Below are 25,471 nucleotides of genomic sequence, written 5' to 3' on the forward strand. Positions count from 1 at the left end.
ATGACTGAGGAAAACGTCCATAAGCTTGACAGTGCACTTTAACCTAAGTGTGTTCTAAGGGCTGTAACTAGCCTGGACATTTAGATGTACACATTCCTTTAAATCTTTAAAGGGACTTGTTCACTTCTGTTTTGTTTTGTTTTTTAAACAGAGATGAGGTTCAGCATACATGATTGTTCTCTCTTTACTGAAAAGATGTTTTCCTAGAACTCAATTGTCCCTTTTTTCATGGGTCATTCTATTCCTAATGTCAACAAATCCTTCTGTGACCCAACCTTTTCTAAAACAAACACATTCTTCTTTCCTTTGTTCTTTTCATTTCCTTTACCTTCAACTTTAAAAAACTCCTGCCAAAGGGCACATCAAACTCGATGTTAGAGTTGAAATCTTTTTACAAGAGCTACCTACAGTTTAGAATGTGTTCGAATAATTTTTCCTACAATATTTTTGGATAGTGGCTTTCAGTCTTTTCAAGCCTGTGGATCCCATATTAACTTTCCAAGACTTAGAGGATCCCCACATAATAAAAGTATTACTTAGTATCTGTTAATTGTGAAAAAGTGACCGACCGATAAAAATCTGTATGAGTTTAGTAACCACACCTGCAGTTACTTATTTATGAAAAATACTGGTATACGGGCAAGACAATTTTGTATTCTAGCTACAGACAATGCTTCATGCAAAAATATATTTCTACACCTCTCCGTAAAACTCTGTGGCCCACAGTTTGGGAACGAATCTTTTATACGTGGTCACGGATCAACAGCATCTCCTGGGAGCTTGACAGAAATGCAGAATCACAGACTTCAGCCAATACCTACTGAGTCTTGGGGGGTATTTTAACAAGCTCTGCAGGTGACTCTTATCCATGCTAGGTTTTGAGATTTACCTTCTAGACCAGTACTATCCAACAGAAATATAAGGAGAGCTGCATACGCTATTTTAAATTTTCTAGTAGACATATTGAAAAAGTAAAAAAGAAACACTGTCGGTTGTTTCACTTGAAGCTACAGGCTCACTTGGTTCATTTTCAAGAGAAATGTCTAACTTCAAATAATCAAAAAAAAAGAAATGGGTGAGATTAATTATAATGATATATTTTACTTAACCAAATACATCAAAATATTATCACCTCAACATATAATCAATACAAAAATATTAATGAGATGGTTTACATTCCTTTTTTTTTGGTACTAAGTCTTTGAAACCTGATGTGTATATTACACTTACAACACACTTCAATTTGGACTGGCTACATTCAAGGGCTCAGTATCTACATCTAGATCATGTGTCTTGAAATATAGTAACTATAAATTCATATTTACATTATGTTTATTATATTTATCCATATTTACATTTTGGATTTATAGTTATAAATTCACATGGTGTTACTAGGAATCTACTAAAAGTTCCCTTCACTCTCTTCTTTCTGCCTCAAAGACAAGTGCTTGGGTCTCCACCTTCTTGTAGCACAGTAACACTCCCCTGATACAGAATTTTCTGCATGACATTATGCTTATTTTCCGCAGTCTAACTCTAAAGTTCTCAAAGTGTCTTGCAGAAGTCATATATATAACTTTTAACCTTTTAAACCCAGCTGTACACAGCAAGTGTTTAATGCAGAATAATGGTTCTCAAAGTGTGGGCCCTGGACCAGCAGCGGCCTCACTTGGGAGCTTGTTAGAAATGCAGAATCTCAGGCCCCATCCCAGACCTACTGAATCAGAAACTCTGCAAGTGGGGCCCACACACAGTGTGATCATACAGTGATCTGTGTTTTAATAAGTCTTCCAAGTGATTCTGAGGTTCACTAACATTTGAGAACCACTGATGCAGGAAAACATTTCCTTTGAGAATGGCCACAGACTTCTTTTCTTCTGAGTTCTGTGATCTAACCACAAGCAGAATCATTTTTGGTCTTATTAAAGAAAAAGTCAAGGAAGGGCATGCTAAGGAGACATTGGCAGAACCAACCCTCAGCAAAACGGAAGTGAAGAAAGTTGGCTGTCCTCTCCTCACCCTCAGTTGGTGATGGGTCCACATTATCTGTAGGAGCAGACTGCCCAGCTCACCTACACTTCCTGCCTAGAAGGGACCCCATAAACCACAATGTAAAATGATTAGCCCAAGATCCTTAAAAAAAAAAAAAAAAGAACATAAGGAAAATGTTCAAAATCCATCAACACATTTAAAGGATCAAATCAAATCATGTACTCAATGATGATAAGGACAAACATACATACATATTGGGTTGGCCAAAAAGTTCGCTCGGGTTGTTCTGTACAATGTTACGAAAACCCGAACGAACTTTTTGGCCAACCGATAGCTAGATAGAAGCCTGCTTCAAAAACCTATCTCACCCAAGTAAAGAACAGAAACTTCTCCGTTGGAACTTTTAATTTTTTTCAATTAAAAATCTTGTTTAGTTTTTTTTTAAAAAATGAAGCCACGTAAATACTTCTGTTGGCCAGCTAAATATGATTCCACGTCCTTCCACGAATCTTGCTAATCTTATTACATAGACCAAACTCCCAGTCAGAAATTATTGAAGAATTTGTAAACCAGAGATCTGAAAAGGTACTACTTTTATAGTATTAGTGTCGCAATAGCTCATATATATATATATATATATATACACACACACATATATATACACGCATAGATATATATATTTGTTTATAAGATGGAGAAAGGGAGGGAGGGTGGGCCATTATGGAAGTAATGAAAGAAAATTCATCTATAAAACTTTGCTTAAGGGTTTCCCTGGTGGCGCAGTGGTTAAGAATCCGCCTGCCAATGCAGGGGACATGGGTTCGAGCCTTGGTCTGGGAAGATCCCACATGCCGCAGAGCAACTAAGCCAGGGCACTACAACTACTGAGCCTGTGCTCTAGAGCCCGTAAGCCACAACTATTGAGCCTGTGCGCCACAACTACTGAAGCCTACGTGCCTAGAGCCCATGCTCCACAACAAGAGAAGCCACCACAATGAGAAGCCTGTGCACTGCAACGAAGAGTAGCCCCCGCTCGCCACAACTAGAGAAAGCCCGCACGCAGCAACGAAGACTCAACGCAGCCAAAAATAAATAAATTTATAAAAACAAACAAACAAACAAACTTTGCTTAAGATGGCGTAAGCAGTGAAGGGAGTTTTGGTCACTATGTCCTTGGACCAGATAGGACAATTACAATGTCTGCTTGCTACATAGTAGATGCTTAATCAGTGCTGACTGAATGAAAGAAGGAAAGAATGAAAGAAGGAATGGAGTATATAGAAGATGAGGGTCTACATCCCTGTGACAGAAAGTTACCACAGAGATGTGACGATGGAGTATATAACTGCCTGCCTGACCTTGGAAGAATCTTAGGAAACCTTTAAAAACACATAATTCATGATGCTGTCCTTAAACATACTTAAAGAATGTCATGCATGGAAATGTCTTCATATTTACTACTTTTCAAGTGATTACATTTCATACATCCTACAGTCAATGAAGCATTTACATTTTATATTAAAGTGTATTTGCAGCTTCTGTTGCTATTCATGGGTTTACTCATGATGCAGAGAAATGGGTAGCACATTCCCTAGTAGTACTTCCCTATAGGACTTGTGTTTGGTGACTAAAGAGCACAACTATGGCACTAAAAGTGTGTGCAATGCTTCAAAATTAGAAAGGTTTATCATCAGTTTTTCTTCCCATTTGGTTTCAATACCCATTTCTACTGGATCAGGTATTAACATTGGTTCCACTTTGAGAGCTAATTCATTAAAATCACTTTTGGTTGATTTTAGTACAATTGCTGAGTTATAAAGACAATGAGGAATATAATGCTGTATAATTTTATATTTGAAACGACAGGTGTGATTTTAAGGGGTACAGTGAACTGGGCTCATTAATCCATTGGTTTGTAAGGGAAGCTTTCAAAGTTGATATCCCTGAGAATTGTTTAAAAAAGAAGTGAAGCATGAAAAAAAAGTGAAGTATTGTGTTGCCCAAAATGGCTTTAAAGTATGACTCTGTTAAGCCCAAACTTAATAGGACTGTGAGAAGAGGCAACAAAAAGGGTAGGGAGTTGCAGTTCACAACTGATTCAGATCGTGACCGACACCTAAAAGCTGTGTGACTGTCATTGTGTCACTTATCGTCTCTGTAAGTCTCAGTTTCCTTACTTGTACAAGGGAACAGTGATACTATGTAATCATAATACATAATCATAATGTTTTGAGGATTAAGTGAGGTAATGTACATGAAAACTCTTTGTAACTACAAGGAATGATGGTTTCCTTTGTCAAAAACACATTGTCCGATGGTCTCACAGAAACATCCACACCAACGTGTCTACTCTGAGGGAGAAAATAGGATTTTATTCCCACAGAGAGTTTCAAATGGCCAAATCAATGTCTCTATACTTCTATTCGTGGATTCAATATAAATCCAGAACTCCCCATACATTCTATTTCTATGTACAGATACTCTGTGACTGGGTCTTACACTGCTATTGATGTCCATATCTATGTGGTTTATGTGTTCCTATCATTTTGAGAGATATTACACACAGCTAAAAAACCAGCATGCCTTTCTTAAGGAAAAAGTAATGGATCATGTAACTAAACCCAGGATATTCTGATATCAAGTAGACATAGCCTGGTAGTATGTCACTCTACTTCTTCTGTTACACTATTTGCTCAAATGTAAGACTCTTTTTCTTAGGCTTATATCTGCCTTCCCACTACCCCAGGTCTCCATTCTTGGTTTTTCTTTGTCTTATCAGACACAGAAGCAAAGATGAACTCACACTTTTGTCATGATTTTAGTTAACTGACATAGCACTGTAAGTGAATGAGTTCTTTATTTTCATAGAAATACGATGTCATAATAATGGTGGGCTCACACTCCCCTCCACAGAAGCTGGGTAATGCTTTAGTCTCACATACATTCTTCCAAATGTAAAAGGTTCTCAACAGGATGTATGAGTTGCTCTTCCAGTAATGGGGATAAAGTTGTTCGATATGAACCTCACTTCTTGCTTTGTTCACTTTCTGAACAAGGACTCACATTTATAATATAGCAGAGTGGTTAGAATGCTGGTCAAAGGAAAAAATGGAATCAACTTGACTCAGTTATGTGCAACCCCAAACCTTGTATTTCTCAGCTTTCTGCTAAAAACGCTTTTTAAGCCTATTCTTAAGGTCACGTTCAAAAATAGCAACGTGTGAAATTTGCCACAATAAGAGCATATGCCGCAAACTGAATTATTTAATGTGAGAAGGCTGTGTTATATGTGTGTTGGGGATGAGGGGTTGAAAAGTTAGAACTATATTGATAGAAGGAGGAACATAATCCCAACAAGTCACGTTTGTATTATGAAGAGGAAGCAACTCCATTGATTCTAAACTAAATTTTGCCATATGTGTATCTCCCCCAGATATCCACATACACAATCATAGGATTGAACTGGCTGTGACCTAAGACGAAATGCATTATCTCGTTTTACAAACGAGGAAATAGAAGCTGGGAGGCGTCAAATGGCTTTCCCAAGATAACATGGTCAAATAATAGCTGAGCTTCAGCTAGAAGTTAGGTATTCTACTATTCACTCCTACACTCTTTGCACGACATCACACTATCTTCTTTTATGTACTTCCCTATATTTATAACCAAGTCCTTATTCATTTTAAAGAATGGATACAAATTAAGCTATTAATATTTTCTCATACTTTATATTTAAATAACAGTGCAACTATGATGATCACTTAGCACTGATTTTTTTTAACTTTTCCTATCATAATATTTTTATCTCATTTGTAAATTTACATGCCACTGTCACAGATTTATATCACATTCTGAAAGCAAATGTGGCATTCAGCTCACTAAAAGAAATTTTAAGATAATAGTTCAAGAGTGCTTGAATGGAATGAATGTGTCCTTTGGTTTTCCTTGGACATTTATTACTTTCATTATTTATGTTTAAAATGAGAAACATACTAAGGATGAAACTGATAAGATTTTAATAGTACTTAACCACTATGGAGAAAATACACACAGAAATGCATGCAATCTCTTAAATATATTGTCTTGCTTTAGTCAATGCCACTTATAACCATCTATCATACATGTATTTCAAGACTATCCATCACAACAAAAATTAAATTATATGAGATCTCAAGAGGTCTTGAGTTTGGAACTTGTTTTTATTAAAGATCTAGCAATTCTTTAACAGGACTTTCAGTCACACCCCTAAATGGACTGCCAATAGGAAAAGTAATCTGGTTTATCATTTTTTTTCTTACTGAAACACTGGAAACAAATATTTTTGTTTTTATTTTAGTATACAAATATAAATTATAATATATTCATCTCAATATGTACCCATTATAATAATGTTTACTTAAAGAGTATTGTAATGTACAAAAAGCCCATTTTATAATATTAAGGGAGGGAGTTCCCTGGTGGCGCAGTGGTTGAGAATCCGCCTGCCAACGCAGGGGACATGGGTTCAAGCCCTGGTCCGGGAAGATCCCACATGCCGTGGAGCAACTAAGCCCATGCGCCACAACCACTGAGCCTGTGCTCTAGAGCCCGCGAGCCACAACTACTGAGCCCACGTGCCACAACTACTGAAGCCTGCGCGCCTAGAGCCCACGCTCCACAACAAGAGAAGCCACTGCAATGAGAAGCCTGCGCACCACAGCAAAGAGTAGCCCCAGCTCACCACAACTCGAGAAAGCCCGAGCGCAGCAACAAAGACCCAATGCAGCCAAAAATAAATAAATGTATATAAAAAAATATTAAGGGAAAATTACAAAATGCAAGATAATATCTGCAATTACAAAACTTAAAAATGATATCTGCAATTTAAAACAGACTGGAAGTAAAATGTAAACATATTATAAGTAGCTGAATCTGGAAAACAAATATTTTTAAACCCAGTTTCCTCTTTCCTCTCTGTCCCCAGAAGCATACTCTGTGCAACTTATGAAACCAGAAAAAGAGAGAAACAATTCCTTAATTCTATGGTCATACCAGTTTTAAGGTTTGGGGGTATAATGGTGGCCTTCACGCATGGAACATATAGACACACCTATTCCACCATTACATTTTCTGAGTTCTTACTGTGAGCCAGGTACTGTACCAATAACTCTACCTGAATTAGTTCCTTTAATATTACAGCAAGCATGCTGGAGACGAGGAAATGGACAAAGAGGTCAAGTGACTTCAAGTAAGTCTGATTCCAAAACCTGTATGCTATAATAATAACAATTATAACTGCAATAACACCAAGAACTAGAATTCACACAGTGAATGTGGCTAGTACTTTACTAAGCATTTCCCATGTATTTTGACTTACTCGTCCTGATAATAGACAAATGTTTTAGAAACATTTAACATCCCCATTTTCTTCAGATGAAACACTGAGGCAGAGAAAATTTAAATAACTTGCCAGAGGTCCCACAGCCAGTAAGTGTGACCTTGAGCACACCTACATTCCCTTTATTTATTATGCAAACCTATGAAAAACTTCGTTGTGTGGGTTTGTGATAGGATGATCTTTCTTTAAAAGATTTACAATGTGTCTTACCATTGACTCTTGTTTAAATTAGGATTCCAAAAGGAAAGATGTTTTAAGAATCCAAGCAATGATAGTACAAAGTAATTGCATGCCAGTAATTTAGTTCTTCCAGCATGATTCAGCGTTATCTTCCATGTTTATTGCAAGAGATAGTAAAGTCTAACTCTAAGCCATTAAAAAATGAATATTAATAGGCTTGAAAACATACATATAGGGAATTATTAAATAATACAAAATATCCTACACTCACAAAATATTATCATGAGTATCACATGAAGAAATTACTTTTATTGTTCCTTACAAACAAGCTTTATCTGTATATTCTCTTACTGACAGAAGGAACCGCAATGCTTATAATATGCCTACCTGCAGAAGCTTCCATCTGGTGTTCAGGTCTTCCAGAGTGCTGAGGTTATATGGTGACAGCTGAATGCCCAACGTGGTGAGCTGGCGAGCAAGGTCATTGACGTGGCTTACATTCTCTTTGAGAGGTGCAATTTCTCCTCGAAGTGCCTGTGTGACACAGTCAAGGGCAAAATGGAAGATGAGAACATTTAAAGCAAAAAAACAGGCACGTGGGAACTACAAAGTATCGTATTTTGTTGGAGGTGTCAGCAACATTTGCTCTGTTATAGTGGTATTATGACAATGAACATTTGTTAATGGGTGGATAACTAATATCTATTGAGCACTTCCTAGGTGCCTAATCCTGTGATGAGCTCTGTCCAAACATAATCTGATTTTATTCCTACACAAAAACACTATGAGGTTGGTCGTTGGAGAATTCTCATTTTATACATGAGAAAACAAAATTGCAGAGGTTAAACCTTGCCCAAGGCCCCATGGGTCCAACTTGAGGAACCGGGGTTACATACTCAGGTTTGTCTGCCTCCAAAGTGCATATTCTTAACAATTATATTACTTTTCCAAAGAAATTCTGGATTGGCAAAGTAACAGGAAAAATACAATGCTGCTAGACTCTAAATTCTACTCATCTCACAACCAAAAATGGATGCTTTCTTTTTTAACAGTAAAAGATGTACTCAAGCATAAAATATTACATTCCTACTTTGTACCAACTACATAATAAATCAATTCATTTAGAGATTAGGGTATTTCGTCAGATCCTAAGAATGACTTCCAGGTCTCCTGGTATTTTAGTCCTTGTAGTAATGACTGAAGAAGGCTCCCATGGGGCTCCTCAGCTGTCTCTGAAGCACTGCAGCAGGATTCTGTGATGCAATGCATCATGACAATCTGTTGAGCGGAAGAACCCTATGCAGCTACGGGGAGGATATTACCATGCATCATATCTACCCTATTGAGATGACGTTTATGGATCTTTAACGTGATGCATGATGTCCCAGTGTTCCAATGAGCAATTTCTAAGGGACGAATTCCCTCACTTCGGAGAACAGCTTGTGTCATGCAATGTCTGTGCACAAGGACAGCATCCCTTACTTGGCTATACGTGCTGTTTTGACTTGCTTGATCTGGCCAGGTGTTATTTTTGTGGTTCACTTTGTTGATAAAACCATTGTTTACACTGACTTCATCTATAACCTTCCAGTTCCTTCTGACTCCAAATGACAGGAACCAGTATGTACATTCTAAATAAGAATGGCATTATCCTCTCAGATCAAACTGAATATCTCATCACTAAAATGTGGTATCGTATGGAGTATAAGACTCTTATACAGTTCTTAGATAATACAGGACATTGTGGCAATCACTCTGTTGAACTTACAGTTTTTTAAAAAGTGGTCATTAAAAATATTAAAGAATCATGGGTTTCCTTCTGGGAGTGATAAAAATATTCTGGAATTAGACAGCAGTGATGGTGTCACAGCTCTGTGACTATACTATACACCACTGAATTATACACTTTAAAAGGACGGATTTTATGGTATGTGAATTATATATCAAAAAAATAAACAAAGAAAAACAAAAGAAACCGTTCTGACTGAGCACACAGATGCGAAAAAATCATATCAGATGTTTTTATCTTTATTCGATTTCATGTCAGTGGAATGTCATAGGAATCATTCTGAAACTAAGAAAGTTTTTATAGGAATTGATAGTAAATATTATTCCATTTCCTTATAAATAAATACATGGATTAAAAGAATCATAGTAAGTGCCCACAGAGAGAGGCAGTTAAACTCCATAAACGTGAATTCGTGTCTCTAAAAGGAAATGATCCATAATCACTCTGTTTTGCGTAATAGAAAGGTTAGAAAACAGATTTCTTAAATGCCATTTGGGGAAACCTGGACAAGAACAACGATTCCAAAAACGGAGCCATTGTCTTCTGGGTAATAACATGTGTTTCTAGTAACCACAAGTAGATATCACATGAGTGGGAACCGTAAGTAGGAACCATCGCAGAGACGGCAGGATAGCGAGCCAGGCAGAATCCGACAATAGCGCAGACTAACCCTGTACACTAGTCACTGCCTTCATTGGTGAGGCTCTCGGCTGTCGAGTTCAGTATCCATGTCAGTTAAGTCATATCTAGATTTCAGCTCCCCTTGGACTACATAATGCACATGGTTCAAGGGTCTCTTATTAGAGTATTTTGATTTTCACTTTCTTCCCCAAAGGCCTGGACACAGATTTTTAATCTTGCATGAATGTTTTGGAGGATGAAGGAGATTAAAAAATAAGCTCCAGCATTCATGATTAATCACAACACTCAGTCTCCTTTCCCCTCCCTCCCTCCTCCCCACTAGCCCCCACCCCAGCCCACACACACACTCTGTCATGGGATTTTGTGGCTTCCGTTTGGTTTTTTTTTTTTTTTTTGGCTTGTATCTACCAATTACAGTAGAAGTTCCCTTAACTGATCTCCACTTAAGACTCATCAGATTAGCCAGGGTCTTCATTTGTCTGGGAAACATACTGACTGGTGCCTCTAACAACCTCTAAATAAGATGTTAGAGATACCTGTCAGTATGCATGGCGTTCAGCTCTCATTAGTTGACTTGTCAATGTGTGTACGTTCTCAAACCTGCTTTTGCCAATTAGTACTGCAATTACATAATTTAATGAAAGATTTCCTAAACCAAAGAAATATAAGTCTAAGAAGAAAATAAGTTATTATTTCTATAAAAATAGGTTAAATATTCTGGAAAATTGCTTTCAAAGAAAAAGAAGTATTACTGAATTGGGTGTGGACAAGACAACTGTAAAAGATTAGGAAAACAACCTGAAAATTTTAGAAAGGTTCTGTATTGAGAATGCTCCCCATGTTTCCCAGTGGGCTCTGTCTGCATTAAGGAAACCTGAACTGGAAATCAAAACGTCTGTGTTATCAGTGTGATTTATGGAGAGCTCTAATCAGAGAATTTACACTCAAAGAAAAAACCTTCACACAACATTAAGATATTAGTGACTATTTTAACATAGAATAAAATGTTTAAGACATATTTTTTATGATTCCCTAATTTAACTGACTTTTTCAATTAACTGTTAAACTCTAGGTCCTAACTGAGTTGGAATAGAGAGCATCTATTTTAAATTTTGACTACTATGATTTTACTACCACTGCTACTGCTACTACTGTTATTATTAAGGGAGAAAAGCCATATGTTCTGTTTAATCTGAATGCCTAAGTCTCTGTTAAGACAAACGGGAGCTTTGATTAGGGGGAGGTCAGTTGCTAAAGAGAGAATTTGGTGCAGAGGTTCACTTTGGGGCCATAATTGTGATGGGCCTGAGCAGAAAGAAGAACTTTAGCCGGCTAGAAGTCATCGGGAGGGCACTAAGCACATGAGAATGGAGGAAAGGAGATAGCTGATGGTGGAAAAGAGGAAGAGAAAAAGGAGGCAGGAGAGTGTTTAAGTCAGTCTTCACTTTGACATCTGACCTAGGTTCTGGTGGCAGCTCCATACCACCTGAGGACGGCTCACTGCTGTAAGCTGTCAATGCCTAAAAGGGTACATAACAAGAAGCACGGTCCCCTAAACACTGAGTCACAGGACATACTATGCGAAGAGTGAATACAGGTACCGTCTCATTTAAGTGGATGTAACATTACGTTTGACTGTATTTCAAATATTAGCACTTCTAATACTGCTAATTTAATTGTTAATGCACATAGACATTTACATTTAAATTATTAAACACTAAACATAAAATGTCTAAAAGTATGGCTCACTCTGAACAATATGATGTGCTATTTAAATACTACCAGAATGTCATTAGATTTTATTCTAGTTTGGAAGCAATAAGTGAGAAAACATTCAAGCGAGCCATTATACTCTGGGTTTTCTTTGAATCACTTAAACATCTGGAATATGTTCACCGTGAAAGAGCAAACCAAGTCTAATTTTATTATGACTAGTTTCATGCAGGCAGAATTTTCACTTCATTAAATGCTGTCTGATTATAAATATAAAAGTACTGATTTAGAATGATAATAAGTCTAATATGTCAAGTTTTTCTTTTTTACGATGTTTAATTGCTTGTCAGAACTTTGCTTCGATCTTTATGTAAAGATTTGTTCAAATATAGATTCAGAAGCTCAGCCATCAACCACTTTGCAACAAAAGGAAGGAATTGTCTATTAACAAGGGAACATTATTTCTGAGGGAGCAATTTTGACTTGATAGTTAAGGACTATTCTGCAAGGCACAGAAGGTCAATTTGGAGCATTGGAAAAGGTAAGTTGAGGCCCTTTGACTTTGGGGGCCTCCGTGAAGTAGGAAGCAACAGACCTGGCATATAATCAGCGTGCAATGAATATTCATTGAATGAAAACATGAATTAAGGGGAAGTGGGAACATTTGAATTAGTTGCGAGAGAGACTGTGAGAGGGAGGCGACCAAAGAAACGCAGCGAGGTTGCCAAACAGTGTTGAGGGCTCATTTGAGGCTGAAGACCACAATTTTTTAGCAGAACCAATCTCCCCAATCTTCTCTTTCTCCAACAGTGTTCCATGCAAGCATGGAGAAAACAGTTGAACCAAGTTTGGGATTTTGTCAGATGGTTGTGGCACAAATACCTAGGGACAAGAGAGTTTAAATTTTAGCTAGAGGGGCTTCCCTGGTGGCGCAGTGGTTGGGAGTCTGCCTGCCAATGCAGGGGACACGGGTTCGAGCCCTGGTCTGGGAAGATCCCACATGCCGCGGAGCAGCTCGGCCCGTGAGCCACAATTGCTGAGCCTGCGCATCTGGAGCCTGTGCTCCGCAACAAGAGAGGCCGCGATAATGAGAGGCCCGCGCACCGCGATGAAGAGTGGCCCCCACTTGCCACAACTAGAGAAAGCCCTCGCACAGAAACGAAGACCCAACACAGCCATAAATAAATAAATAAATTAAATAAATAAATCCAAAGTTTAAAAAAAAAAAAAAGTAAGCTGAAATATTTAAAAAAAAAAAAAAATTTTAGCTAGAATGTGATTGCAAAACACAGCTAAACTGGATTCAAAGGGAAGTGAAGCAAGATGAGGCTTGTAGATGGAGAGAAAGTAGAGGGGTCAACGGTGGAGGTTCAGGACAAACCAAAAAAGGCCATAGCAAGATTAGCTGTACAAGCAAGCAAGAAGGAGAGGAGACTCTGGGATGCTTGAATTAGCTCTGCCATTTAGGAGTTTATTTATAAATTGTGTGATGTGATATATATATCACAGTTATATGTATATATATCTGATATATATACACCACTTTATTTATATATTAATGGTGCTCCTGAGAATCTGAAACTCTTCCCTTCTTAACGATATCAAACACTGTTCCTGAAATCTTAACCTACTACTTCATAGAGGTCCTATCTCACTTACTAGGAATTCAAAATTAGTCTGATCTGACAATGAAATGTCATTCTAGGGCTATATACACTGGGCAGAGAAATTTACGTTACAAATACTATCTAAGAAACGAAGTAGGGGCTAACCGCATTTGTCTCTACAATGAAACCTTGCTGAACAAAACTGTGAACCAAAAGCCCGAAAAAAATAGCCTAAAAAGAGTAAGTGTTAGGAGAAGTCCCAGGACGCTTCCTGCTGGGTTAGGAGCTGACGGGGAGGAAATGGAAATCATGTCCTGCAAATCCAGGTCTTTGGTTCTGGTACTGAGGCTTCTACATGTGGCTCAGGGAAGGCGTCACAGAACTCAGTTACCCAGAATTGGGGGAGGTACAGCCCAGCTATGTTCTGCAGCTTCTGCATTTCTGGATGGGAGTGAATGGCCACCACTGGAACCAAAAGAGTCAAGGACCATATCCTGCTTTGCCCAGAAGCTCAAAGCCCTCCTGGAGCCTCTTAAATAGCTGGGGGGAATGAGCTACTCAAATGTGGTTGGACCAATAACAAAGAAACACAAGAGGAGATGTAGGCAAGACTTTCCATGAAATGCATCAGGCTTGGAGACTTCCACTGTTATCTCCTATTCGTGACTCTTTACTCTGGTTGGCTTCCCACCTGGTACAGTGCCCAGGATGTAGGTTCAGCTTTTGTCTCAGATACCGACTGCCTTCGGGAAGCAGAGTCTGAGTGCTTTTAAGAGGAGTGAGAGAAGCAGGAGGTCAGGGCAGAAAAGCTAAGTAAGGATGTGGTCTCAGGTGGAAAACAGCATCAACCTGGTCCCATAGGAAGCTCTGGCGCACAAATTATACCATAAAATGTCCCACCTTAAGACAAAGAGGTTTGTCCTTTTCTATTACAATGTCCATCGGTTATTGGCCGATAGCTTCCCCCTGGCAGTCTTAGAGGAGAAGGGGTGGTATGAGGTCCCAGGCAAGGGGCCTTCCTTTCGGCTGAGGAAGGTTTTCTGGAAAAGGGTGCAACTGTGAGTCCTTATCAGCCAGCACTCAGAGTTGCTGTGTGATGAGTGTGCCGGCCGAGGAGAGGAATCTGGCCGGGGTGCCAACGGCATCCACTACATAGACTAACGTCATCCAGTTCCCCAACTTCCTTTTACCCTTGGACTTCGGGTGTCACTTTTTTTTTTTTTTTTTTGCAAAAGACTTCTTATGTGAATTCTCACTGCTAACATTATGAGCCTATCCCATAGCCTTCCAACAAAACTGAGACATTCCACCCTTTCCATAAGTTCTGCCAAATACTAAGGGATTGTGTGGAGTTAAGACACAGGCGGTAGTTTGCAGACTGAATGAGGACTTCCCTCTGCCATTAGGATCACTTTTGCCTCTGAGACATTCTTGACAATAAATTATGCCACTGAAACACGTATTCTTTTTTAATAGAGATGCGACTGCACTGCATTCCAGCATCAGTTTTTACTGCGGCAGCCTGCGGGCAAAATATTATGCTTTTTTTTTTTTTTTCACTGTCTTCCTTGCGTTCCGTTTTCAGGGCAATTCTTGTACGTGTTCATATTTGGGCATGATCACTTTGGACGAGCAAACTGAATACGGACATAAATAATGAAGCAGATTCAGACCTAATGACCTAGATGTAGCACAATCAGGATGACTTGGGGTAGGTTAAATTAAAAAAAAAAAAAAAAAAAACAAAACGATTTTCGGAAAACAATATGAAGTTTGTAGGCATGAAAAAAATCTAGCACTTTTATTTCCCAAGCAATTATCAGTAATTATTTTAACTACGGTTTCCCCTCAGAGTCACCACACTTCCAAACTTGTGGCACTAAAAGAATAGCAATTAACTGCTGCGTTTTTTTCCATAAGGAACCCTCATGTTTTTATGAAAAATGATCTCTAGTTTCTCTTCATATTACTGGAAAAGACAGTGCACCCAAATACAAAAGCATAAATTCTTTTTTAACATCTTCTCACTTGCATCTATCATAATTCTTCATCTTTCAGGACATGGCTTCACTATGAAGCTTATAACTCCAATGCTCCTAAAGGCTGAATTATAGCTTAACCACACTTATAGTATCTGACTTCTTTCTTTTTTATGCATGTTCATTTTGCCTTCACAAATATAAATTGAAAATGAGGAACAGAACGGAATTGATCACAAAGGAAAGGTTTTTGCCTATAAGAACAAGTTGTACACATTTGAGTTATTTTAATTTCCTTGGAAACTACTTTCTATAATCCTAACTCTGGATGCTAATTATTTCTTTTTTATAGAAAAATGAAGCAAATAAACCAAACCAAAACAAAAACGTTTCAAGCTTTCCATAGCTTTCTAATGACACAATTAAAACAAATAAAAAAGGTAGCTCATGAGTGCTTTACAGAGGCTAAATGCAAAATAAGCACAATTAAAATAAAAAGGTCTCTGAGTATAAATAAATCATTTAAGCAGACCACGTTCTTAGGCTGCTAAGGAAACAGAAGAAATGCCAATGTTTTCTTTCTGAGAAATTTTAATTATATGTGACAAAACATCAGGCAAAATGGCAGTTAATGAAATCTATTTACTTATTTAAAAATAAGTAATAATCCATAAACCATTAAAAACATGAATCACAAGGACACTGATAGTCAAATTCAGGAGTTATTTTAGATTAAGTTTTACATTTAACAGGTTTTTTGAATTTGCAAACATTTCTGTCAGTCTAAAATGTTCACGGTCTGTGCCCACATTTGCCACTACCAGTGCCCTGGCAAAGAGATGCGGTCTTGCTCTCACCTTTCCCTTCATGGCTCAAAACATCTGTCTAAGGCAGTGACTCTCAAACAACAGCATGCATCATAATCACATGGAGGGCTTGTTAACACAGAGACTGCTGGGTCCCACTCCAGCACGTGTGATTCAGTAGATCCAGGGTGGGCCTGAGAATCTGGCGCTTTGAACAAGAACTTAGAAGATGCTGCATCCCTAGAACTCCCCAAACTTATTCTTGACTTTGCATGCTGTTCTCTCAGCCTGGAGTTCTCCATTGGCACCCTCTGCCTAGCTGACTTGTATTCTGCTACTCAGATCTCAGTTCCTGTGACCATGAAAGACAGCCCATCCCTGGTCGCCCTACCTGAAGAAAGGTCCCCCGATTTTTCTCACTCTCAGAACCTTATTTTCCTTCTTAGCACTGATCGCAATTTGTAAGTGCATGCTTATTTGCCTATTTATTAATTCATTATCGGTCCCTTCACAAGACCCTAAACTTTATTAAGGCAATTCGATATTATTTTTTCCACTAGGGCATGCCTGTACCTAGTACATGATAATCCCTCAATACATTTTATTAAAGAATAAACAGTCAAGAGAATTAGGCACTAATACTTTAGATCAACAGCTATTCTCGAATTGCTTCATAAACACAGTTTCCTACAGAAATCTGATGCCGAGTTCCTAAGTGAAAGAAGAGAAACCTGCTTATTTCCTTCAGATTCTGTATCTGAATTCTTTGGATCTATTACTTGATTTATGTTGGAGCATACACTGATTTCTGAAGTATCTCTAACGCTCTGGGCAGGAATGTAACTTTCAAGTTTTTGGTACTAACCAGGGGGTTTTTATAAAAATGAAGCAAGTGGGAAAAAAAGGGGGAGTAATCTATTTAAGGAAAATATGTTCTTTTGGTAGTGATACACGTGGTGTAGCCTTCTGCAGGGCATTTTGGCAAGACTGAATAAAAGCTTTAAAAATACTCATACAGGAAAAGATGGGAAGGCTACACAGCGGGGTCTCCATTTGGAGGTATATAGTGACCTGGCCAAGGAGACAAGGGGACTGAAATCCAACCTGGGCTCCACTACTGAACTGGTGAACTCTGGCACAGGGCTGGAGATCTCTTCGATGAAAGAGGTACCTTTTTCTACTTTGCCCAAAGAGGCACTTGTAGGGAATGAGATTATAGATGCTGAAGGTGAGATTATGGATGATCTCTGTTTCTCTCTCCATCTCTCTCTCCCTCTCTCCCTCTCTCTCTCTCTCTCTGTCTCTCTCCTCCCTCTCTCATTTCTGGGGTTTTCCACTAAAGAAAAAGTTTATTTACAAATATTTTTCACGCATTTCTTCTTGTGTAAAAAGGGGAGTGTAACATGGACACACCCGGGCTGTTGCAAAGATGAACGAGAAGGTTGGGTCTATTTCTCCTTCTTTTACTACACCTGCAACCAATTAAGCATTGTTTCCCACAATGTGGGGAATACCAAGTCACACGAGCCCTGTTGAGTCTAACTCAGGGAGACTTGGCAAAGCAGAGGGTAATAAATTCATCCAAGAGAAAGCCACAGACTAAGATTGACTAAAATCCTTTCTCTGGTAGCTGAGTCTTTGGCACCAACTTCTAATATCTCCCTGGGGTAAACCTGTCTTTCCTCACTCCTCTATCATGTAGCTTTGTAAGGGCTCCTTGAACTAGACATTGGGATGTAGGTACATGAAACATAAAGGAAGCAGCAGCATGGTGGGAGGAGGAAAGCTATTTGTTCAGAGCTTGAACAAATGGCAAGAGGTAGGAAAGCTTAATGTCTTTGGGGAGGTGCAAATAGTCTTTAATAAGTTGAAGCATGAGCTACAGGGCAGTTGTGGAAGACAAAGCAAGGGCGTGTTCTTCGAGCAAGACTGTGGTGGGTTTGAAGGAGCTGAGCTTTTGCAGCACAGTAATGAAGGTTTTTGCAAAGGGGAATGGCATACTGTCAACAATCCTTTTTGTTAGATTTTAATTGCTACTCACTTGAAAACACTTGTTTTATATGCACTATGTACTATGTATACATCTACTATGCACTGGGAAAATGGAACTCTCAATGGGTTCACAATCATTAGTGGAGAGAGACAATTTAGTGGGTTATTAAAAAACAATGTAATCATGCTATGAGAAGTTGTGTCTCAGGGCTTGAAAAGTGCAAAGAAGGCATGCTCAACTGGAAAATGTCAAGTCGAGGAGTGAGTGTAAGCTAGTGGCCATTTCAGAAAGGAGAACAATTGACAATGAGCGTTTGGAGATTCAGGAAAAAAGTAACAGTTGCTAGCAACAGGATGGTGGCAAATGGGAGCAGGTTATCTGTAAAATAATTTTTAAAGGAAGAAAGCATTTTGCCCTGTGCTTTTGTAGATGTTTATTTATTCACTCATTCCAAAAAAAAATATTACTGAGTACCCATTATATGCCAGGGAATGTTCCAGGCACTAGGCATAAAGCAGTGCACACAAGAGACCAAGTTCCTATGATCCCACAGCTTAACTCTAAAGAACATAATTTCATTTAAATGATGACTGTTATTATAAAGGTTTATAAAGAAATAAATTCCAAGCCAGAATCTGTCCATAGCTATAAAATGCAACATTTTTGACTCAGAAAATGGAGGACAGCGTATCGTGTTGTGTATTGCAGTTCCCACGAGATCCTTTTTTTCCATTAAAACAAATTAGGCTACCTCTGCACGTAGGAATAATAATTAATAGAGGAATCTAGGGTTGTGAATTACCTATGCAATATACTACACCCAGTTTGCTTTATACTGGACACATTTATTTTAGTTCTATGGGGAAGGTACTCACTACTGAAACAAAATGGAATTTTGCTGATTTGATTTTTCATCCAATATATTGTTATCAACGTAGAAATACTAAAGCAGAACTGAATCAGAGATGAATATAAATTTTCTAAGAGCCGAGATAGAAATAATTAAATGGAAGAGGGCTGAAAATGATTGTAAAATGCTCTTCTATAATTTTTTAGTTTTACTTTCAGATTACTGTAGCTCCTGAATTTAATAAATGTTTTTAGTCTTTCCAAAATGTCTTTCTTTCTTACAAATGGAACAACAAAGAAGAAAATACTCCACTACTTAATGTCAAATGAAATGAACATAAAATGGATTTTCTTCATTAAAATCTATGCAGCAGCATGTTTAAAAATTAGATTGATAATTTTTTCTTATAATGGTTCATCTTCATTTCATCGTATTCCTAGGCTGAAAAGAAAGTCTTACGTATTTACTTCTAAGCAATGTTTCGCCTCCAGATATATTAGCGGTTATTATTTTTACCTCAACATATGTGTGTGTGTGTGTGTGAAAGATCTAGCTACTTAAGTGGAGTCAAGAGTTTACTCTGTTCTTCATTTTTTTCACCATACTTTGAGAAGTTTACTTTCAAGATATTCCTCTGATTTTTCTGATCACATCTTCAGGTAAGATCTAAACTCATATCCTGTTATGTTCTGTTATGACAAGTGCTATCACGATAATGTCCACTTAAGTACATGTGAATGAGGAATAAATTACTACGGACACAAATGTGTCTAAGTGTCAAGCTGTTAAATCAATGGACTCAAATGTTATTTCAAAAAAAATTAAGTCATTGGCCAAATCTACCTTTTAAAAAAAGTGATTAGTATTCAACTAACAAAGATACCAGATTTTAAAAAAAAGTTCTTTTTGCTCATAATTTCTTTCTTTCTTTCACATCTTTATTGGAGTATAATTGCTTTACAATGTTGTGTTAGTTTCTGCTGTATAACAAAGTGAAACAGCTGTATGTATATATATATCCCCATATCCCCTCCCTCTTGCATCTCCCTCCCACCTTCCCTATCCCACCCCTCTAGGTGGTCACAAAGCACCGAGCTGATCTCCCTGTGCTATGCGGCTGCTTCCCACTAGCTATCAATTTTACATTTGGTAGTGTATATATGTCCATGCCACTCTCTCACTTTGTCCCAGCTTACCCTTCCCCCTCCCCGTGTCCTCAAGTCCACTCTCTACATCTGCGTCTTGCCCCTAGGTTCTTCAGACCATTTTTTTTTTAGATTCCATATATATGTGTTAGCATACGGTATATGTTTTTCTCTTTCTGACTTGCTTCACTCTGTATGACAGACTCTAGGTCCATCCACCTCACTACAAATAACTCAATTTCGTTTCTCTTTATGGCTGAGTAATATTCCATTGTATATATGTGCCACATCTTCTTTATCCATTCATCTGTTGATGGACACTTAGGTTGCTTCCATGTCCTGGCTATTGTAAATAGTGCTGCAATGAACATTGTGGTACATGACTCTTTTTGAATTCTGGTTTTCTCAGGGTATATGCCCAGTAGTGGGATTGCTGGGTCATATGGTAGTTCTAGTTTTAGTTTTTTAAGGAACCTCCATACTGTTCTCTGTAGTGGCTGTATCAATTTACATTCCCACCAACATGGAGAAAAGACAGCCTCTTCAATAAGTGGTGGTGGGAAAACTGGACAGCTACATGTAAAAGAATGAAATTAGAACACTCCCTAACACCATACACAAAAATAAACTCAAAATGGATTAAAGACCTAAATGTAAGGCCAGACACTATAAAACTCTCAGAGGAAAACATAGGAAGAACACTCTTTGACATAAATCACAGCAAGATCCTTTTTGACCCACCTCCTAGAGAAATGGAAATAAAAACAAAAATAAACAAATGGGACCTAATGAAACTTAAAAGCTTTTTCACAGCAAAGGAAACCATAAACAAGACGAAAAGACAACCCTCAGAATGGGAGAAAATATTTGCAAATGAAGCAACTGACAAAGGATTAATCTCGAAAATATACAAGCAGCTCATGCAGCTCAATATCAAAAAAAACAAACAACCCAATCCAAAAATGGGCAGAAGACCTAAACAGACATTTCTCCAAAGAAGATATACAGATTGCCAACAAACACATGAAAGGATGCTCAACATCACTAATCATTAGAGAAATGCAAATCAAAACTACAATGAGGTATTACCTCACACCGGTCAGAATGGCCATCATCAAAAAATCTACAAACAATAAATGCTGGAGAGGGTGTGGGGAAAAGATACCAGATGTTAACAGTAATAGATTTCTGTTTTCTTTTGCAAAAACGGAGCGTGGGACTTCCCTGGCGGTCCAGTGTTTAAGACTCCGTGCTTCCACCGCAGGGGGCAAGGGTTCAATCCCTGGTCCAGGAACTAAGATGAGATCCCACACGTTGCGCAATGCGGCCCCCCCCACAAAAAAAAAGTATGTATCCTCAAAAATCTGTAGGAATGATGCTGTATTGATTATCTAAAGAGGAGTACTATTTCAGTTTACTATTTCAGTTGAGAAAGGGTTTAAGATCTTTAAAAAAAAAAAAAACCCACAATCTTTTCACTAAGAATTCAAGATTTTTTTGAAAGTCAAAGTGGGTCAGATTTCTTTAAGACCCATCTTGCACAGGACACTCAACCCCAACCTGCAGGCAATTTTTACACTGAGACAACCTTGTAAACATCTTCCTTTAACCTTTATAACAAAATGTCAGGGTGGTTCCAAAGGTAATATTTTATTCACTGTGTAAGTCAAAGGATCAATAGAACTTATGCTCGTTTGTTTAGCTTATATTTCTTCTAACCTTATGCTTTATTGGATGTACAAAAGTCACCATTATATTGGATAACCCTTGTAGTATGGGGTTTCTGTAAGTTGAAAACAATGAACCATTCTTTTTTGGCTTTAGACTTTCTCTGCTGGAAATACTGGAAGCCAAGGGCTAACTGACAAGTGGGGGGGGGAAGGAGGTGAAATGTTCTGCATGTGGCCTACTTGACCTTGGGCAGACAAGGGCCTGAAACCACGGGGCAATTCAATGGGTATATTATTTAATGAGACCTAATAAGATTTAGGTTGTCAGCAATGTACAGACTCCAGATTGGGTAAAAGCCTTTAAGAGTAGGAAAATAAGTAAATAAAATGAAACTCAGTGGTGGCTTGTCACCTCATTTACTTTAGTTTCTATTTAATCAATATACTTTGGCATATATTGCTGATAAATTGACTTTATTCTCTTTGCTAACTTGCTTAATATGCCATGTTAAGATCACGATGATACGATTTGAATATTGATAGGGAAAAGTTCCAAATGAGCCCACTGAGTCTATAATAATGTGGCATCTCAGGGAACAAGACTTCTAAAAATAAGTGTTTTGAAATAGGACCAGCAGGCTCTTAACCATATGAAGAAAAAAACTTCACCATAAAAAATCAATTCTTTAAAAGGAGAAGAAATCTATCTTCGTGTTAGATTCTCCAGCCTCATTCTGGTTAAGAGAGTTTGACATTTCAGGGCTGAACACACCGTGGAAACTTAATAAATATTGAAGCTTACAAACAAACACATAACTGATATGTGGACCAATTTTTGAAAACATTGAAAATCAATGTGCCCTTACTCCGCCTAATTCAGTTAACTCAATTATTTAATGTATACTTGAGTGGGTTTATACATAGCTATTTCATTTTTACATTAAACATTAATCAAATTACTTTTAATGTAAAATGTCCTTGATTTCCATCCCCCTATCCCCCCAAGATTCCAGGATAAGGGGGAGCGTTTGTTTTAAATATTGCTTGTTTAATGTTAAAGCATATTTTAACATATTTGTTGCTATTATATTTCACCCATAATTTTCATCACATATACCACTCACCCTATACCAAAACCGTAAACTTTTTCACAGGCACTTAATAGAGTGATTTTGCACCACCTTTGGGGAAAAAAAAATCCCTCTTCCCCAATTACTGCAGTTAAGACTATTTCCTACTTTCTCGTAGTCATTCTCCCAGTTTCACCCCATATCCATCTCCATTTCTACACACAAACATACACCCTCCCATCATGAACACAGAGCCTCAGTGGCTTGACAAGATCAATTAGAAAATGTAGGAATTCCTGAATAAGTTATCAGCTATTCACACCTAGCAAGCAGGTTTTAATTTTAAAAAGTTGAGTAGTCTCAACTATTCTGAATGTCCTCGATTTCAGAAACTCTGCAAAGTACTTGTTTATAATCACTATGTTTGGCAGAAAATTATGAGGAGTATTTTAAAATTTAATTGCTTTTATTGGTAAATGTGATAACGTTTAAACAAAGTGAATATTACGTGACTAAATATCTTAATTTTAAAGTATTAACAGTGGGAAGGCAAGTTCAGTTCTAAGTCTTTTGAAGCAACTCAAAAATTGTATGAGTGCCATTAAAATGCCAACAAGAAAACTGGAATAAAGAACTGTGAATGTCTTTCACAAGAGAGATTCAGAAAGAGTAGGCCGTTATTCACTTCAAGGTTTCAGAGTGAAACTCTGCTCCCTACCTAAACTATCAATCACTCTCACAGGAGGCCATGTGCCTGCATTCATTTCTAAATTAAATGTTCTGGATGTTGTTAGATATAAAAGAAATAACAAGTGATATATTTATTATTTATAATTGGAGAATTGCTAACAATAAACAAGTATGTATTTATGTATTCATATATATACTGTAGTTTTACTACGGAAGGATGTTTCTCAAAGCGTCCCCGGGCCAGCAGCGCCACCATCGCCTGGGAACTGGTTAGAAACGCAGATTCTTAGCCCTGCTCCAGACCTCCTGATCCAGAAACTCTGGGGAAAGGCTTCACCAGTCTGGGTTTCCACAAGCCCTCTAGGTGATTCTGATGCACACTAAGGTGAGAGTCACTGCCACAGAAAATTCTTGACATTCCCAATGACTATGTCTGAATACCCAGAATCCTCAAACTGACAAATATCTGATCAACAGAGACACTTAGAGATTATGTAACTATAAAGCCAAAATTGCTTATAAAGCCATTTTCTTTACTAATAATCACCACTTTCTTAGACATTTCCATGAACTCTTCTCTTCTATTACCAAATCCAAGAAGTACCTAGGATAGGAGGTAGGTTGGGCAGGGGGAGGGTAGATTTTTCACAAAGAAACAAAATCTTCATCACCTCTGAAGAATTACTGCATGTGCAAGAACAAAACAGCACTGAAAAGGCCATGTTGAGACACGGAGCCTGAGTGGGCTACTAGGTTCGCTTACTGGCTGTAGGGGACACTTTTCCTGGCCTGGGCATCCATCCCCCAGCTGCTATGATGGTCGCCTACTAATGTCTCACAGCTGCTTCTCTTCTTCAGAAAGGCGATCTCTGCTGATAGGAGCCCCCTATGCCAGGAGGTAACACACACTCCTGGCCTGGGAGGTAACTCACGTCTCTAGTGGTGGGCCGCAGCCAGTGGTGTGCTGGAGCAGAGCCCAAGAGTCAATAGTGTGCGTCTCTTCCCAAGTCTGCCTTCGGTGAGGTCATGTTGGTAGCTTGAATCAACCACGGTGGGGGTACTTACACCACGACAATTGGAAAACACTACAAATCAGTGTTCACCTCAGAGCTAGCGGATGAATGTTTACTAGCATACCGCCGGCCGCAGCCAATGACTGGCTGGGGTATAAAAGACCAGCTCTTGCTGTGTGGTTCATACTCCAGAGCTCTCTCCATTTGAATCAAGACACAAAGCTAGATTTTGCCTGAGATGGCATGCTTGCTTGGCTCTTTCATCTCCCTTGTTATGCTTCCATAACTCCCACACAGGCTTCTCCAGAAAGCGGACCGTCTATAAACCCTGTTCTCAGGGTCTGCTTCCAGGGAACCTGACCTATAACACCAGTTAAATCATTAGTTAAGTGACTGCTGCACAAACGCCTCAAAGAATATATGTTCAAAATCACAAAGAGCTACAAGTCATGGACCTTTTGAATCACAATGATCAGATGAAAGCGCGAACGATACATTTGAAATGGCAAGGATCTACTCTTTGTGTATGTGCACATAAAAGAAAGAAGCTGTTGGAAAAAGATGAAGCCAGCACAAATTGGGCAATTTTTCCTATCATGCTTCTCAAATTATGCTTTCATACCCGTAGGTGAATATACTGGAGGATTCATTTTACTTAATATGTTGGAGAAAAACATCTTTATATTAAAACACAACAAATCCATTTTGGAGAAGACTACAAAATTGAAATGAGATTTAAAAAATAAATATCAAAGAAAGCTCATGCTCGTGGCAAAAGGAGGTAAACAGGTGGAAGGGGAAGATATCCAGCTTCATCTCCTTGGCCATTAAGAGAACTGAAGTAGAAAAGTTTGAGAAGCACTGCTTTTGGCAAGTACTGTTGATAGAAAAATCCATAGTAATTGAAAACTATAACTAAAAATATTAGTTTAGTATGGAAAGATCTTTTGTGAAA

General features: G+C 38.2%; 1 protein-coding gene across 5 annotated transcripts in view; it reads right to left on the reverse strand.

Moving 5' to 3' along the window:
• The window catches only part of DMD (dystrophin), a 2,259,822-nt gene that overhangs the window by 114,567 nt on the left and 2,119,784 nt on the right, over window positions 1–25,471 (reverse strand). For all 5 annotated transcript variants that reach the window (XM_082446317.1, XM_082446321.1, XM_082446320.1 and 2 more), the window contains one exon: window positions 7,937–8,083. In XM_082446317.1, coding sequence (XP_082302443.1) covers window positions 7,937–8,083 — 147 coding nt within the window. The remainder of the gene's footprint in view (window positions 1–7,936; window positions 8,084–25,471) is intronic.

The sequence above is a fragment of the Balaenoptera physalus genome, assembly GCF_965194825.1.
Source record: "Balaenoptera physalus genome assembly, chromosome: X".
NCBI classification, from domain to species: domain Eukaryota; kingdom Metazoa; phylum Chordata; class Mammalia; order Artiodactyla; family Balaenopteridae; genus Balaenoptera; species Balaenoptera physalus.